The 17079-nt window shown below is 42.5% G+C and overlaps 1 protein-coding gene across 3 annotated transcripts in view; it reads right to left on the reverse strand.

Moving 5' to 3' along the window:
* Positions 1 to 1935: 1935 nt before the first annotated feature.
* Positions 1936 to 17079, reverse strand: part of pak1 (p21 protein (Cdc42/Rac)-activated kinase 1) — a 34002-nt gene continuing 18858 nt past the window's right edge. For 2 of the 3 annotated variants that reach the window (XM_069533825.1, XM_069533826.1), the window contains 14 exons: positions 16633 to 16852; positions 13566 to 13660; positions 12600 to 12747; positions 12307 to 12344; positions 10797 to 10913; positions 9673 to 9910; positions 7845 to 7908; positions 7658 to 7706; positions 6434 to 6546; positions 5555 to 5672; positions 5203 to 5302; positions 4767 to 4963; positions 4105 to 4242; positions 1936 to 3952 (listed from right to left, as the gene is read on the reverse strand). In XM_069533825.1, the coding sequence (XP_069389926.1) occupies positions 3866 to 3952; positions 4105 to 4242; positions 4767 to 4963; positions 5203 to 5302; positions 5555 to 5672; positions 6434 to 6546; positions 7658 to 7706; positions 7845 to 7908; positions 9673 to 9910; positions 10797 to 10913; positions 12307 to 12344; positions 12600 to 12747; positions 13566 to 13660; positions 16633 to 16825 (1695 nt within the window). In that variant the 5' untranslated portion in view covers positions 16826 to 16852 and the 3' untranslated portion in view covers positions 1936 to 3865. The remainder of the gene's footprint in view (positions 3953 to 4104; positions 4243 to 4766; positions 4964 to 5202; positions 5303 to 5554; positions 5673 to 6433; positions 6547 to 7657; positions 7707 to 7844; positions 7909 to 9672; positions 9911 to 10796; positions 10914 to 12306; positions 12345 to 12599; positions 12748 to 13565; positions 13661 to 16632; positions 16853 to 17079) is intronic. The other variant, XM_069533827.1, reaches the window with a different exon arrangement.

A 17079-nucleotide genomic window follows, 5' to 3' on the forward strand; every position in this document is an offset into this window, starting at 1 on the left:
ACGTCTCTGCAGCTCGTTGAGATGAAGATGTGAAGCATTCGAGAAAGAAATCGTCATATTTCACCGTCTTGTATGATTTTATCCCCAAAGATTCAATTCAAATGTCACATAAACACCAGTGATGAGACAAGTTCAAAGTTTAGAGATGGAAATAAACTGAAGATAAGAACCAAACTGAACGAGCAGGTTACGATCATGTGACGTCTCTGATGGTTTGTGTCATGTTGATGTTTTAACGATCACAACATCAGATTTATCATGAAGATGTAAACACAAAGGTTAAATGTCCCGGGAGAGTAAATGTGTGTGTGTGTGTGTGTGTGTGTGTGTCTGAAGTCCTCTGCAGTGGAGGCTGTTATGTAATCGTGAGCATTAATTTAAAAAAAAAAGGGGGGGGGGGGGGGGGGGGGGGGGGGGGTCCACTGCAATACTGAGGAACAGATCATTTGATGCATGAGGGAGAAACAGTGAAGGAAGCAGAGACACGTGAACACATGATGCAGAGAGTCACAGACTCAGAGGGCGTCAGAGGAGGAGAGTTTCCACCAGGAAAAAGAAACTGAGCAGAAATCCTGCACCAGTGTCTGCAGGATGAAGAAGAGAGGGATGGAGAGAGAGAGAGAGAGAGAGAGAGAGAGAGAGAGAGAGAGAGAGAGAGAGAGAGAGAGAGAGAGAGAGAGTGCAGCGTTCAGCCTCGTCTGTCAAACAGCAGCAGAGGATCCACGTGTGTTCACAGCTTGTGTTCACGCATTAAAGGAGAAGTGATGTTTTTTTTTCTGTTTCTTTCCTCCAAAGAGTTTCAGTTTCATTGTGATCTCAAACATTCTGCGGAGGTAAAAGTCCTCAGTGGTTGTGTTCAGCTGTGGCTGGAGGTTAATGAGAGGATAAAGGGATGAAGAGAGAAGAAGAGAGGATATATTAATATAACCTGTACTGTGTTATATCACTGGTATCTATACATTCCACAGTATCAAGCTCAGTAGAATGACGTGAAACAATTCAACAGATTTTTAATGCAAATCACATAAAGTAAACTTGAAGAATGTAAACTATATTAAAATGCAAAGATATGTTCAAGTTTAAAGGACTTAATTTAATTCAATATTTGACCATAAACAAGTTCAGTTGAATTGGATTTGGACACGGAAGCTGTGACTGAGCAGAAGTGTGTGTTCACAGAAACTCATTATGCAACATCAGGACTGAATCCACTGCAGGAGGTTTCACACGCAGCAGCGACGCAGCTTCCAGAAAACTCGTTCCCTGTTCGCCTGATGACAGAGAGCTTAAAGCTGGCAAACGCTAATTACCATTTCTAATTAGAGGGACAAAGAGAAACAAAGTCGATGGGATTTGATTTCACAAGCAGAGGGACGGAGGGGGGGGGGGGCGTCACAGCTTTAAGCTCATTTCTGCCCCAGACTGAGGCGAAGGGGTCGTTTATATAACTGACTTACAACTGAGGCTTTAGAGTTTCATCAACTAAAATCTTACTCAGTAACACTGAGGATGAAGTTTTCAGTCTGACACTGTGGAGCCACCTTCACACTCCCTGCTGTGTTTAGGAACTATACTTCCCATGATGCTTTGCGTGAGGTAAACAGGAACTGTAGTGTTGCCATAGATGTCCGAGCTTCAACTTGAACCAAATCTATAAATGTTTATCTGGAGGTAACTCAAATCTGCAGAGTCTTTAAAACTCATGTGACAGCGCCCCAAAGTAAAGCCAAGTGTCTCATTTGCCCCCTGGTGGCTGACTGCAGTATAGTTCTCCTCCTCCATGTAAGCAGATGGGACACACAAACACACACACACACTCACACACACAATGTAAACAGTTTCAGTTTCTTTGTTGTCATTGTTTCCTCAGCTTCCTCTCTGCAGCAAATCAGGAGATGAATCTGCAAATGTGCTGATAATTGATGAATCTCTTCATTGTGAGTGTTTTCTGCTTTTATTGTTCTGCATCACTGGAAAGTGAAAATCTTTGAGCTCTGAACTGTTGGTTGCACAAACAATGACATTGTCTTTAATTCTGGGAAACTGAAGAACACTTTCAGTATTTTTTGATATTTCAGAAACTTAACAAAGAAAACAAGGAGCAGATAAATAACCAATAATCAAAATAATCAGTTGGAGCCGTAAAGTGTTGACGACAATATTCACTGTTGTCGGTTGTATTGATGTCATTCCTGCCCCAGTGAAACAATTAAAGACCGAAGCATTAACACTAAAATTTAAAAACTGAGTGAAGAACCGTGGCTGCTGATGGAAACTTTGGCTCTATCAGGATTTGAACCTTTGACCTGTCGGTTAACAGGAAAAAGATTTACATTTTTTAATGTAGCAGAAAAATAAACTTGAAATAGAAAATAAGTGAGTTTGTTTTCTAACATTGATCATTTAAAAAAAAAGTTGAAACATTTCTTTTTTTTTTTTTTGCACATGAAATAAACGCCGTCTGCTCAGAGGTTCCTGGGATGTGAAAAAAAAAAAGTACCATTGAATCATCTGTTTGTCTCATTCTTCTGAAAATAGGATAAAGATATGATCTCCTCCATCGTACACAAGCATCCTTCATGTATCGACTCTTCAAGTTTCAGCATCATCACAACTCATTTTATTTATTTTCTCTATCTTTAACGTACCGTATTAAAAAAGTTTGACATGCACATTCTCTCCCTCACAGTCTCAACGTCGAGCTGCGGATGGAGCGAGTTTGACAGAGAGGATTTTGGGTCAAGTAGTTAATAATGAAAATGAAGCGTCCATAACTGCTGCTGGTTAAAATAAGTTCAGTGGGAGTTTTTTCTTCGGTAAAAGAAATTCCAGTTTCACTCTTAAGTTACTGTAAATGATTCGATTCAAGCTAAAACCTAATGAAAGTTTAAATGTTTGGAGCCAAAGAAAATGTTGCCGGTTCAATGGATCGACTGAAGAAACGTGACAGAGTCTAATCTTTGCCTCTCGTGTCAAACTCAGTCCGTCGGCGGCTCCGCTCGTACCAGTGTTTCCTCATTAGAATTAATATTAAGATTCTGTAGCTCACAGATTTCACTACAGACACGACACAGAACCAAACCTCCTCTGCTCCGAGTCAAAAACTACACAAGGTGACAACCGACTCACATCCTAACATCCACACACACACACACACACACACACACACACACACACACACACACACACACACACACACAAAGGCTGATTAAAAAAAAAAACTATGAAATGAAAATCATCAAATGCACTTTTAGAGGATGATAGAATGAGTCACACTGAAACCCACAGATGATTGACAGGAAGATGTCTCACACACACACGTACGCATGCATGCGCTCACACACACACTCACACACAGTCTGCAGCAGAGGGCGCTGGTTGGCTGTTGTGGTCCGAGGCTTTTAAAGACAAGGTAGAAAAAAAACACTGATAAAAAAAACCAACAAAGAAAAAGTCCCATGAGTCTTTCGGGCTCTGCTGAAACAATCTCTCTCCCACATCAGGTCGAACTGAGGGGGCGGTGATGTCAGCAATGCAAGGACATCACGTGATCGCTGACCAACAGATGATGTCACTCAGTTAGCTTGCAACTTCCTGTCCGAGTCCAGTGGAGTGTTGAAAAAAGAAGTTACAGGACCAAACTGAATGACGTTCGTTCTCCCTGTGAGGGGAACGGGGGGGAGGGGGCGGGGGAGAGAAAGGCTGGTAATGTAACCCAGCAGCCATCGCCACCTCCCGAAGAAAATAGGAAGAGAAAGAGAAAGGAAGGAGGGATGGAGAGAGAAGGAGAGAGAAGGAGAGAGAAAGAGAGAGAGAGAGAGAGAGAGAGAGAGATAGATCGACAAATGAAGGTGTGCAAGGCTCGCTAGCGGTTGTTCTTGGCGGCTTCCTTGGCAGCCACAATGAGAGGAGTCAGACTGGAGAGAGGCTTCGCCATCTTCAGAAACTGATGCTGAGAGAGGAGAAGAGAAAGAAGAGAGGGAAGAGGGAGGGAAGGCGAGAAAAAGGAAGGAAGAGGTGGAAAGGGAACAGGGGAAAAAATCAGTTCACTGTTTAAAATGAGTTTGATCAGATTCATTATTCAACAGTTTTAGGGTTAAGTACCTGCAGAAGCTCTTTAGCCGACCCTCTCTTCTCTACGTCCATCTCCAGACATCGGTTCAGGAAGTCTCTGAATATCGTCGACAGTTTCTCTGGGTTCTGCAGCTCTGGCGTACCGTTAGTTGCTATGAGATACAGCGCCTAGGCAACACACGTCAACAACATGTTAGTGTGTATCCTAAAAGTGTGCAAACATATAAGTCTGTACGTATTTCTATTGAGTCCGACCTTCAACCCTTTACGAGACATTGAAAGTACAGCTGCAGTGATCTATAGAATTCTATCATTATCATCACTGCTCTGTTCGAAACATTTCCACCTTCTCTCTTGAGCTTGACGAGTAAAATAAGAAAAAATATCTAAATCACCTGTTCAGCAAAATGAATGACAAATAATTTAAATTAGTTTAAGGACTTTAAATGTTCCCAGGTGTGAAGGTCAGAGCTGAAGGAAATTCATGTTCCCTGAAAAGATGGAGGCGCTCTGGGATGTGTTTAACTATTGTGCCATCCAGTGGAGGTTTTCAGAATGACACGAGGAGAAACGCTGCCATGATACATTTCTCATCCTGACTCTCAGACAACTTCTCCTTCTCCGCCTGTTTAAGATCTTTCCTGTGCGGACACGTCGTCTTCAATCACACTTCAAATCAAACACAGTCTCACCCTCAGTGGATTTTCATTCAGGTACGGCGGCTCTCCCTCCACCATCTCTATGGCCATGATGCCCAGCGACCAGATGTCCACTTTGGGACCGTACGCTTTACGGGTCACGACCTCCGGAGCCATCCAGTATGGCGTCCCGACCATGGTGCTGCGTTTACTCTGCTCTGGGGTGATCTGAGCGCAGAACCCAAAGTCAGCTGGGAGGAGGAGAGACGACAAAATGAGTGTTTGTTTGTATTTACCATCAACGTGTAAAAGTCTCATTCATTTCAAAACAGAGTTCAAATGAAGTTCAGTCGATGAATGAATGAAAAAACATTTAGCATTCTTGTGTCTCATTAAAACAACAGAATGAGAGCCCCCCCTGCTGGTTCAAATGAGGAACTACAACAACAATCCTCTGTTAAAATAAAAAATGATGCGGCTGTGGACTGACTGAGTTTGACGGAGCCGTCCATGCCGAGCAGGATGTTGTCGCTCTTGATGTCTCGATGGATGACCTGGTTCGAGTGGAGGAACTCCAACGCCTGGAGACACTGAAGGGAGAGAGAGAGAGAAGATAATGAAGTGGTTTGAAATTAAAAAGAGAAAAACAAGAAAAGCAGAAACGGTAAGCTCCCTTAACCAGCAGCTTTTTAAAAGCCAAAAACAGAACCCCACCCCTTTAAGCTCTGAACAGTCGACAGTCAAACTTTGGGAAACGAATCAGCTCCAGAGAGAAAGAGAAACTGTTCAATTGTTGTCAGTTCTTTTTGTTCACGTCAGAATCCTGGCGTCTCCTCTCTCACCTCTCGACACACGGCCGCTATCTGGGCTTCATCCATGCAGGTTTCCGTGACGACGTCAGTCAACGAACCTCCGGCCAGGTACTCCATCACAACCCACAGCTCGTCACCCACCAGGTAACTGTGACCGACAATAGATGCAATCAAATATTAATAAATACCAATGATACACACATTTCAGCATCTGTGACATTTTAAAACCTTGAGATCAATTTATAAACTTGGCCTCAGAATCAGATCGTTTTCTTTACACAATAATCTGTCGGTTGTTACTCGTGTATAAATACTTTCAGGTTTCCTTGTCTTATTCTTTTACCATTTCATCCTGTAATCTTTGTCGTTTCTAACTTTTAGGTTTGTTTTTCCAGAGTTTAAATGTATTGATTATCACAGTTCTTGTCCTGTTTCATCCTCATCTCTTATCTGCAGTTTATAAGTTGTATACTGAGAAATTGTCTTTTTTTCCGTCTCTGGTGAAACATTGGATCATTCTGTGTAGATGAAGTTAAATGACTGGTTAAGTACAAAGACGTGACTCTGATGTAAGAAAACAGGAAAAGTCCTTCTTCAGTCAGTCCTTTTAAAAATCCCACAATAAATCAGGGGCAGTGAAAATGTTTCCATGGCGATGACAAGGTTATCACCATTCTTGCATGAGCCTCAATGTCTCCCAAGACAAACAGGTAACTACGGCAACCAGACACCCTGTCCCCTCCACGGGGGGGAGGTGTTACCCGGAGGTTGCCATCACGACACTGAACCTGAAAACCACTCGGTACTTTATATTTGGAATCTAGTATTTTAGTAATACTTTACACATGTGTACATTATGTAGAGCTGATCAACTACAGATGTGTGTGTGTGTGTGTGTGTGTCTCTAACCTGTCCAGGTAGTTGACAATGTTCGGGTTTTTATTTTCCCTCATCACCAGAATCTCATTGATGATCAGTTCTTTCTTCGGCTGCTGCTGCAGGTTCATCTGTTTGATGGCAACCTGCGAGAAAAGAAGAGAAATACTGAAGAATACATTTATTCCAAATATAAACGGCACTGATGACTGTAGTCAGGATTCATACACATTAAAATACACCGAGCAGAACTGAAAAGAAACTGAGACGCTGCAGAACGTGGGGGAGGGAGAAAAGAGAGAGGGACAGTTTTATTAAGACAAATATCGGGACATTGAAAAAAAGAAAACAAAGAGGATGAAAAGGAAAGTGAAGACAGACGAGGGACAGGCAGTCAGACAGAAGAGACAGCGAGGACGGGAAATATTTAAATCCATCGCCAGTGAAAGGTTGTTAGGCGGCCATTAAAAAGACTAATCCTCAGAGAGGGAAAGTGAGGAGGATTAGTCCGACAGACGAGCTGCTTTAAATTTCACCTGAAAGACAGTTGTTGAAGTCAGAGTTAAATCTAGTTCCTGCCACAATGTTCTCCCTGTGACTGCTCTCCTCCCTCCAGTCGCTTCCCTTCTCTTTACCTGATTCACACCCTGGATGAACCTTTAAACTTCCTGTCAAACCTGTGACGTCCAGCAGCCGCTTCTTCTGTTTCTTCTATTTCTGCAGCGGCGTCGTCCATTAACACCAAAAGCTCTGCAGGTTCAGTGCGGGTCTGAGAGCAGCTTCCGTCTGGGAAATTAATTCTAACTCACGTCAGCATCGTGGTTTAACTTCATTTCACTCCCGTCTCTCAGGATTAACTCTGTCACCATGTTAAATAAATTCCTCCTTAAACCTCGACAGTGTCTCTTTTCTTTTATTGTGGTTTCTCTATCCAGTCAATCCTCTACTGCTCAAGGGAAAAAGTGAAATGCATTCTCTCCTGTAGATATTATCCTAAATGTAAAGGAGCATCGGAACCACAATCTTTGTCTTTGTAAACATTTTTAGTTCTATGGGATTTTGAGCTTGAACGTCAGTCAGTGAGTCTGTCCAGCATTTTAGTCCAGACAAAAAGAAGATGGATTTCCGTGTAGTGTCTCTGTCTCTGATTGTTCCTTCTGTGTTCTTCTGTTAGCATCACCTTTGTGAGTGTGTAGCTGAAGGAGGACAGAGAACAGATGATTGTAGGAAAGAGAAAATCTACACATCACTACAAACCTCCTGTCCCGTAGCGATGTCGATGGCTGTGTACACCGTCCCAGACGCCCTGAGGACGGACAGAACGTCAATCATTTATTTGCCAGACGAAAACAAGAAGTACCAACATTTCAGAAACAATATTTATAACAGTAGCATTTAAACTGGTTTTCATCTCATCATTCAACCATTCACATTTATGACTCACCCCTGGCCGATCTTCTCAAACCGTGTATATTTCTTCTTGGGGTCTCCGACACTTACAATCGTCCCTGAGGTAAAGAAACAGAGAGAGAGAAAGAAAAACTCACTTATTGATGGAAACAGACGGTAAACAACATCTGCAGGAGAGCAAGAAAAGGAAACCCCGGCCCTGTGATCCACAGCAGAATGATACTGAGACGTTCACTGAATGTGGATGGATAGAAGACTGATAGTGTCTTTCTATCCATCCTGATTCTACTCTACGTTCATCACACTCGGGTCAATGCAGCATGCTGACTGGAAGAGAGAGAGCAGAGAGAAACGACAGGCAGAGCAGAGAAGATGGAGAGAAGGAACGAGGGATGAGATGAAAAATGAACAAATACAACTAAACAAGAGAGAGAGAGAGAGAGACAGAGAGAGAGAGCAGAGAAAAAACAACAGAGGCGAAGACAGAGAGAAGGAACGAGGGATAAGATGATGATAGGTAGGAAGGATGGATAGATAGATAATAGATCATTAGACAGACAGACAGATGCATAGATAGATAGATAGATAGATAGACAGATAGATAGATAGATAGATAGACAGATAGATAGATAGATAGATAGATAGATAGACAGACAGACAGACAGACAGACAGATAGATAGACAGATAGACAGATAGATAGATAGACAGATGGATAGACAGATAGACAGATAGATAGATAGATAGATATACAGATAGATAGATAGATAGACAGATGGATAGATAGATAGACAGATAGACAGATAGATAGATAGATAGATAGACAGACAGACAGACAGACAAATAGATAGATAGATAGACAGATAGATAGATAGATAGACAGATGGATAGATAGATAGACAGATGGATAGATAGATAGATAGATAGATAGATAGACAGATAGATAGATAGATAGATAGACAGATAGATAGATAGATAGACAGATGGATAGATAGATAGACAGATAGACAGATAGATAGATAGACAGACAGATGGATAGATAGATAGACAGATGGATAGATAGATAGACAGATAGACAGATAGATAGATAGATAGATAGACAGACAGACAGACAAATAGATAGATAGATAGATGGATAGATAGATAGACAGATGGATAGATAGATAGATAGATAGATAGATAGATAGATAGATAGATAGATAGATAGATAGACAGACAGACAGACAGACAGACAGATAGATAGACAGATAGATAGATAGATAAATCCATCTCCCGTTCTCAGAATCCACAGTGGGAAAGTAAGCGGGACAAAAGTCGAAGTCACTGGAGCCGCAGGAGACTTGACGATGGAAAGAGAGAGGACGACCAATCAAACGTAAGGACTGGACAGAGGGGGTGGGGAAAGTGAATATCAGGTCTGTCAATCAGACTGATTGACAGACAGGATCCTGGTCTTACCAGCAGAGGGCGACCTGAGCACATCTGGACAGGCGTGTTGCATGGTTTAAAAAACATTCAGGCTTTATTCAAGGTTACAAACACAGCAACATGTTTCAGTATGTGGAGGAAGAGAGAACATGATGGTGAGGATTTCTTGTCGAGAAGAATAAAAGTTTGAATTTGATTTGAAGTAACGGTGCAGGGTTTGCTGAAAGAATATTTTCTTTTAATCAATTATCTTTTAATGCTGTTAAACTAAAACGATTCAGCCTTTGGTGCTGAAAAGAAAAATCTGTTCATATTAAACCAATCAGTGGTCATATTACTTTTAAAATATCAATAAACGTATAAGATGAATATGATCTGTATCATTTAACAGGTGTGAGTTTCTCATGTGTGTATGTGAGCGATGAGCGACCCTTACGTAGTTTCTCCAGAATCTCCTCGTCTGACATCTTCTTCTTCCTGGTTTTGTCCAGGGGGCGGGAGAGGGAGGGTCCGGGGGCAGGGCTCGCACTGGGAGGGCTGCTGGGAGCTCCGTCTGCAGGCGGCGCGGGGGTGACGGCGGCGGCCGCAGCAGCTGGCGGGTTGATGGGGGAGGTCGCGGCATCTTTGGTCGGAGGGGGAAGAGGGAGGGGTTCGATGACTGAGCGAGTGTATATCTGAAAAATAAAAAACACAAATATGTAAACATGATGACTGAGCGGATGGATTTCATTATTGTGTCATGAACTGTACAGAACTATGGTTTGAATGATGACACACGAGACCCACGACCCTGAATGACGCTGAATTAATATGTACACACTAAAAAGTCTCAAAAGTTCCGAAAATAAAACAGGAGAGCTTCATTCTTCCTGAGTGACGGATCATAACATATCATTATCACTTATTATCCAACTTCAGGAGCGTCCAGCCGCGTCTCACAGGTTCCTGTGTTCCTGTTACCAGCGGCCTGCAGCGCAGCAGCAGCCTGGATGTTCTCCTCTCACACTTGGTGACGACGTTAATGAGAAAGTGCTTCTTCATTTTCTCAGAAATAAGTAACATCAGTTCATTTGAATTGAGTTTGGTGGGTTATCGTGCAGATCTCTGGAAAGTTGTACATCATTTCTAAATATTTGCAGGTCGAACAGACATTACACACACTTTGTTTCTGAATATCATTTCATTCATATTCAGTTAATCATTCTCTCTATATGTATATATCTTGATTGTGAAAGTTGTTTAAACATAATGTACAATAATAGTGATCCCAGCTCACAAGAGTAAAACCTAAGAAGTGCTTCTGAGGTGTGTGTTTTTCTTGTATTTATATATTTGTAAGGACCATTTTAAGCATAGTCCTCTTAGAGGGAAGACTTTTCTGGAACGTGATGACACTTTGTGTGGTCCTCACTTTTTCAATGGCCTGTTTGAGGGTTAAGACCTGGTGAGTGTTTAGTTTAGACAGTTCAAGTTAGGGTTAGGGGCTAGGGAATGCATTATGTCAGTTAGTGTCCTCACTAAGATAGAAGTACAAACGTGTGTGTGTGTGTGTGTCCTTACTGATTTCGTGTGCTCTGGTCGTGGGGCGATCACCGGCGGAGGCTCGGCCTCATCCTCGTCCTCGTCCTCGGATACGGTTGCAATGGCGGGTGTCTCTGACACGGCCTTGGCGCTCTGCTTGATGTCATAGGGGGAGAGAGGGCGGCGCCTCAGTGACATCATAGTCACATGAGCTAATAGCGATACGAGACCCGTCATACTAACGAACTCACTTCCTCTCCTGCCTCATCACCTCCTGCTCGTCTTCTTCTTTGCTCGTTTTAACCTCCTTTCTTTCCCTATCGTCTTTCCACCAGTTTCTGTTTCACTCCTCTCCTCATGTCTGGCTTCTGATGCCACTCAAACATCCTCCTCTCCATCCCTCTCTTCTCTGCTCTATCTCTCTTCCCAATACTCTCGGGTGGTGGCCAAGCTGCAGACACAGGGACATAGTGAAAGGAGAAAAAGATGCTGATTCACAATGCAGAGAGAGGGAGAGAGAGAGAGAGGGAGAGAGAGGGAGGAAGACGAGTGCATTGTAAGTAGTGCCATCATCGTCTCTTCCTCCGCCCTCATGTTTAATCTCACCTTCATACTTTAGTTTTAAAGGCAACTTTTTCATTCAGAAACTATCACTGCGGCAAAAATTGCGACAAATTGTTGTAACAGCCTTAATTCAAGAGTGTAGTGTTTCAGCCAGCAGATCTCTAGTTGAGCTCACATTCATGGAAGTGCATCAACATTACTTCCAAGGAGTCAGTGTAGTAACAAAGCTGTGGAGGGCAGGAACCTGGGGACAGTTCAGAAACCTCAAAAAGGTAAAGCTAACAAACCCACGACGAAAACGGAAAGTTTCACTTGTCAACACGACACCTGGCCCCGTCAGCACAAACATGAATGAATTTCAGAGTCTTGCTTCTTATCGTCAGCGTTTGTTTCCAGAGTCTCGTCTCACCTGATTCTCTCTCTCTCTCCTCTCAGCCCGTCAGTCCCTCTCTCCCTCTCTCCACCGACTCTGTGTCTCATCTCGAGCTCTCGTCAAACTGTAGATTAAACCTTGTTTCCTCCACTTGTCCTTTTAATATCCTCATTGTCTCCCACCTTCCCTCTCCCTCTCTCTTGTCTTTATGCCCTGACAAACTACAGCCAGGCTCCAGTTCTCCTGAGTGCAGGACATTTTTTACTGCTTTGTTTTTATTTCAGCTCCTTTGTTTCATTCACTTTTAGTTTGAAGTCACCAGCTACTGAGCCACATTCATGAAAAATGGCGTAAAGATGCACCATTGACCTTCGTACTGAGAGGAAATGGGTAAAAAAAAAACTAAATACGTCAACTCGTAAAACTTAAATTAGGCTACAGATTTACCAGCTCACATATGACAGGTTGCAAAATGTGTTAATAATTTCTCTTGGTTTTACAGAGACAGAAAAAAGTGGGAGTGGCTGGTGGCAAACATTCATGGAAAGGTTTGACAGAGTCGTCTCAGTGTGTCTGACATGAGACATGTGCGACTGTGCGTAGTGGTCTTACCGTTGTGGTGGAGGAGCTGTAGGCATCTGTATTTTTATCTGCAAGGAAAAAACAATGGAACAGTTCAGGTAAGAAGGAAGAGTGAGAGCATCACCACATAAAGAACTGTCTTCAGAGACCAGAAGAACAAAGAGTCCTGAGACAGATCTGATCCTGACAAAGTCCTGAACATCGTGGAGTCAGTCCTACACTACCGGCTGAGTGCTGAGTGCTGAGTACGCTAAAATTATGTTTTACAGGAAAAATAAATCTAAAGTTAACTGATAAATAAAATGTCCACACTTTACTTGTACCTGTGAAGCTCATGTATTTCTGGCTATTGGCTGTTTCCTTCGAGTCGTAGAACTTTAAAACATCGAGGACGGCCTGAGGATTCTTCTTCTGCTCCAACTTGGTGATGTTGGATGTCTGCAGGAGCCGGGCCCACTGCTCCGGCATGCCCTACAACACACACACACACACACATGCACACACGCTTCATGAAGAGTCCAGACAAGGCAGTCGTGTCACATTTTCACTGTGCACCCAGAACCAGGTTACTTCTCCTTCTTTCCAGCTTTCTTTCTTCTCCTCTGTTGGGGTCAGTTTATCGCATTCTTCAATCACACAATTCCTTTCCCTAATGTTAAAACCATTTCTTTAGCCTCTATCACTTATATTGATGTTGCACTGATTTGAGTACAAATGACAAATGTTTCTGTGCATTGAGCAGCAATGATGTCCCAGATAACAGGAGAGAGAGGAGCGGCTCAGTGAGCGCACACGCACACACACACAAACACGCACACACGCGCACGCACACACACACACACACTCTTTAAGTCCCAGCTAAAAAAGCCTGGTCAGGCGGATCGAGTGAGTCAGAGGAACAAGGCGTCTTTGTCTAATGTTACAAAAATGTGTGAAGTATGTGTATTGAACACAGACACACACATTTATACACACGGACACGCAACCATGAACACAGGTCCTTTGGTGAGCAATTAAAAAGTGATGCAGACACACATACTACAAACCACAAATACCACACACACACAGACACACACACACACACTACAAACCACAAATACAACACAGACACACACACAGACACTACAAACCACAAATACCACACACAGACACACACACACACTACAAACCACAAATACCACACACAGACACACACAGACACACACAGAGACACACACACACACACACACACACACACACACACACACACACACACACACACACACACACACACACACACACACACTTACAGTAAACTCCCCGGTAACAGCATCAAAGCCCACATGGATGGTGTGTTCAAAGTCGGATGGCAGAGAAATTTCTGGACGCTCCTTTTTCTTATAGGCTGAAAGAAAAAAAACACAGATTGTGTCAAGAAACTGTAACAAACCAAACATAATGTTTACAATTCAGAATATTCCTGTTTCTTCAGCATAAATGTTGGAGCAGTGAAAAAGAGAAGGATTCATACTTGCACCGATACAATAATTAAAATGAGTGAAATCAGAAAAACTGAAATGCAACCATCACAAACTCCCCTAAACATGAGGCACGAAGATCCAGAGAGAAACAGTACCAAGGAAAAGAGGAATAAAAATAGAAACAGACAGTGAAGGGAAAGGTCAAGGAAAACCTGAGTGAATTTACAAAGAAAGGAGGCGAGAAAGAAGAAACAGAACGAAAAGAAAAAGAGTGAGAAAGAGTGAGGGGAAAAAAGGAGACACCATATGTTAGAATTGATGTGAGGAGATCTTCAGGGAAATCATTACAGCAGAGCCGCCGGGACGACTGACAACGATGCAGGACCACCAGCTTCATGCATCATGGGTAATCTGCCCCTGTGTGTGTGCACGAGGAATAAGGTGGACCAGGAAAAGACGAAAACAAGGTTCGTTCCTCTCGAGACAAACTGGAGCTCGCTTCAGTAAATGTGTAAATCCAGAAGCAGCAGCTGGGACGAGAGTTCGAGAGAAACATTTTTCTATTGAGCAGTTTTAACAAAACATGAATACAACAGCATCCACACAGACGATTTGATCTTGAACAAAATAGATTAGAAACTAAAACAACTGAAAACACTTCAGCCCACAAACACAAACACACATACACAAACACAAACACACACACCTTCTTTTTACATCATGTACCAGATTATTTCTTGGCTGCGACCAGTTTTCTACCCTGGTTTCCCTCCAACTAGTTTCTGCCAACAATATTCTCTGTCACACAACGTTCTATGAAACTACTGTTTTTACGTTTGAGGTTCTGTTCAGATTAAACAAACAAGATACAGAAAGTTCACCAGTGACCTTTAGAGAAGCTGGAGGCAGATTTCCTTACAGCAGGACGGAGCCAGGCTAGCTGTTTCCCCAGGTTTACAGTCTTTATGCTAAGCTAACGAGGTACAGCATGTAGCTTCAAATTGTTGTCAATGGTATTGATCATTTAACTCAAAAGAGATATTGCATCATTTCCAAAACTCCAAACTATTACAGACAAAGCTTGAAACACAAGAAATATTTTAAAAGTAATTTGAAAGTTTGAAATGTTAACTGCACTTGTAATAAATCGTTTGAAAAATATGTTTGTTGTAAACGGCCCAACAGTCTCACACTGAGGAAATTAGATGTTAATGAATATTGATAAAAAATGTCCCTCCTGAGTTTCAGCTGTGTTCTGGCTGAACACTGGTTTATCTGAACTATCCGTCAAAGTGTAAACTGTGTATTTGCGTGCGTGAGAACATGCATGTATGTATTGTCTGAAGTAGGCCAGCCATGTGATGTGAGATGTGGAACAGAACTGGTTCCTTTAGTTCAGTGTGTGTGTGTGTGTGTGTGTGTGTGTGTGTGTGTGTGTGTGTGTGTGTGTGTGTGTGTGTGTGTGTGTTGCCGTCAGTCGAAGCAGCGATGACGCTGTCGCTTAACGTTGATTCAACATGTTAAATGTTCATTCATGAATATAAAGTGAATGTTAGCATATATATATAAATAGGCATCAGTACTTTTTTTTTTTCAGTAATCGCTCAATATATTTGGCAATAAATTCAAATTGTGTCTCCACAGTAAACAAGCTAAAGGTCAGATTGAACATTTCTATCAGTGGATCATTTTGAAATAAATCAGGTTTGTGGGGAAACTTCTTGCGCCGTGTGCTTTGAGTTCTTTGTTAGATTTCTCTGTAAACAGATGAATCTGTTGCTGTTCTGTTTTATTTTATTATTTTTGTGTTAAAGTGCACTTGCTGTTTACCATCAGTAGAATTACTGCCACTTACAAACTTTCATTCTTTAGAAAAGCACTAAAAGTTTTATTTAAATCAAACCAGCAGCGGAGAAATCATCCAGATGTGATGTTGCAGCTCGATCAGCGAATCTTAAACCTCCTCTGTGTCTGTTTCTATTTTAAAGCCTCCCTCTGTGTATTAGAGCAGCGTCGTAGAGTTTACATCCGTCTGGCCTTATTGTGTCAAAGCTGGTATCAGACGCTCTGCTGCAAAAATCACTGTATCTACTTGTATATTCTCTGAAGTCAGTTTAGGAAAATACCGTTCAACCCCACCAATAGAGGAGATGCTGGAGCCCTGTTAATACAGACGTGTTAATTCTGAGTTAATAATAACAAAGATGATGAAAAGCTGAGATAAGACAGTCGAGTTTGAGATGTTCTAAACCAGCCGCCGTACAAAGGATGCCTCCGCTCAGCATCTAACAGCTGCGTAATTAACTCCAAGAAAAGTAGGACACAGTGAAATTATAACTGTGCAGGACGGGTGTGTCCGCGGAGCAGAGCTTGTGCCGGATGAAATGAGGTAAAAATAAATAAATATTGTAGTTGTATATTCAAGTCGGACAGTGACGCTCATAAAAAAACTAATTCATGCTTCGTTCAAGGACAGAAAAAAGACGACATGTCTCCACGTCCTCACTGTCCAGAAACGAACCCAAAATAGCTCAAACACGGACGCTGCATATTTGAGCCGATGACGTCATTATAAATCTAAGCTGGTGATCAGAGGATGGAGCCGAGGTCTCACCAATACAGGTGCTCGACCGATCGCAATTCACTCTCAGCTGTCAATCAAGACGTCTCACCTCATTTTTTACTTCATCAAATAAAATTTGAATCAAATTAAAACCAAACTTATCAGAAACTTAAAGACGTGAACAGACGTGTGATACAAACTACCAGCGATGATAGAAACCATCTTCGAGAATAATTTATTGAACCCATGTCCCATCTGCTTACAGGTGAGGAGGCGGGGTTTAGGACCTACAGTGCAGCCAGCCACCAGGGGGCTCCACTTCTCAGTACTCACTCTTATCGCCTCCTCCGGTCAGGATGAATCGGATCGAGCGATCTTTCTTCTTCTTGTCTTCCGGGTTGGGAGGGAGGGGCTTGGAGCTGTGGTTGAGGGGGGCGGGGTCCTTGTTGCAGGAGCCAATCATGGTGCTGGTGTTCCTCATGGGCGGAGCTGGGGGCTTGTCCTCGACCTCCCCATTATCGGACATCTTCAGCTCAGCTGCAGCCGACCGCTCCTGTCCAAACACACCGATCACAGGGAAGGCAGGTTGAGCGGCAAGAAAATCAACCAATCACAGACGAGACCTCAGCATCACGGTACTTACGATAAAAACTAAATGATGGTAAACGGTCTGTATTTATAAATCTCATTTTTACTCTTGAAATGATTGAATTTGCACCATCAGTGGTAAAATAAAAATCTACAAAGCTCGATTTACAAAGATAAAATCAATTCACTGAT

Source organism: Paralichthys olivaceus, chromosome 11, assembly GCF_024713975.1.
Source record: "Paralichthys olivaceus isolate ysfri-2021 chromosome 11, ASM2471397v2, whole genome shotgun sequence".
NCBI classification, from domain to species: Eukaryota; Metazoa; Chordata; class Actinopteri; order Pleuronectiformes; family Paralichthyidae; genus Paralichthys; species Paralichthys olivaceus.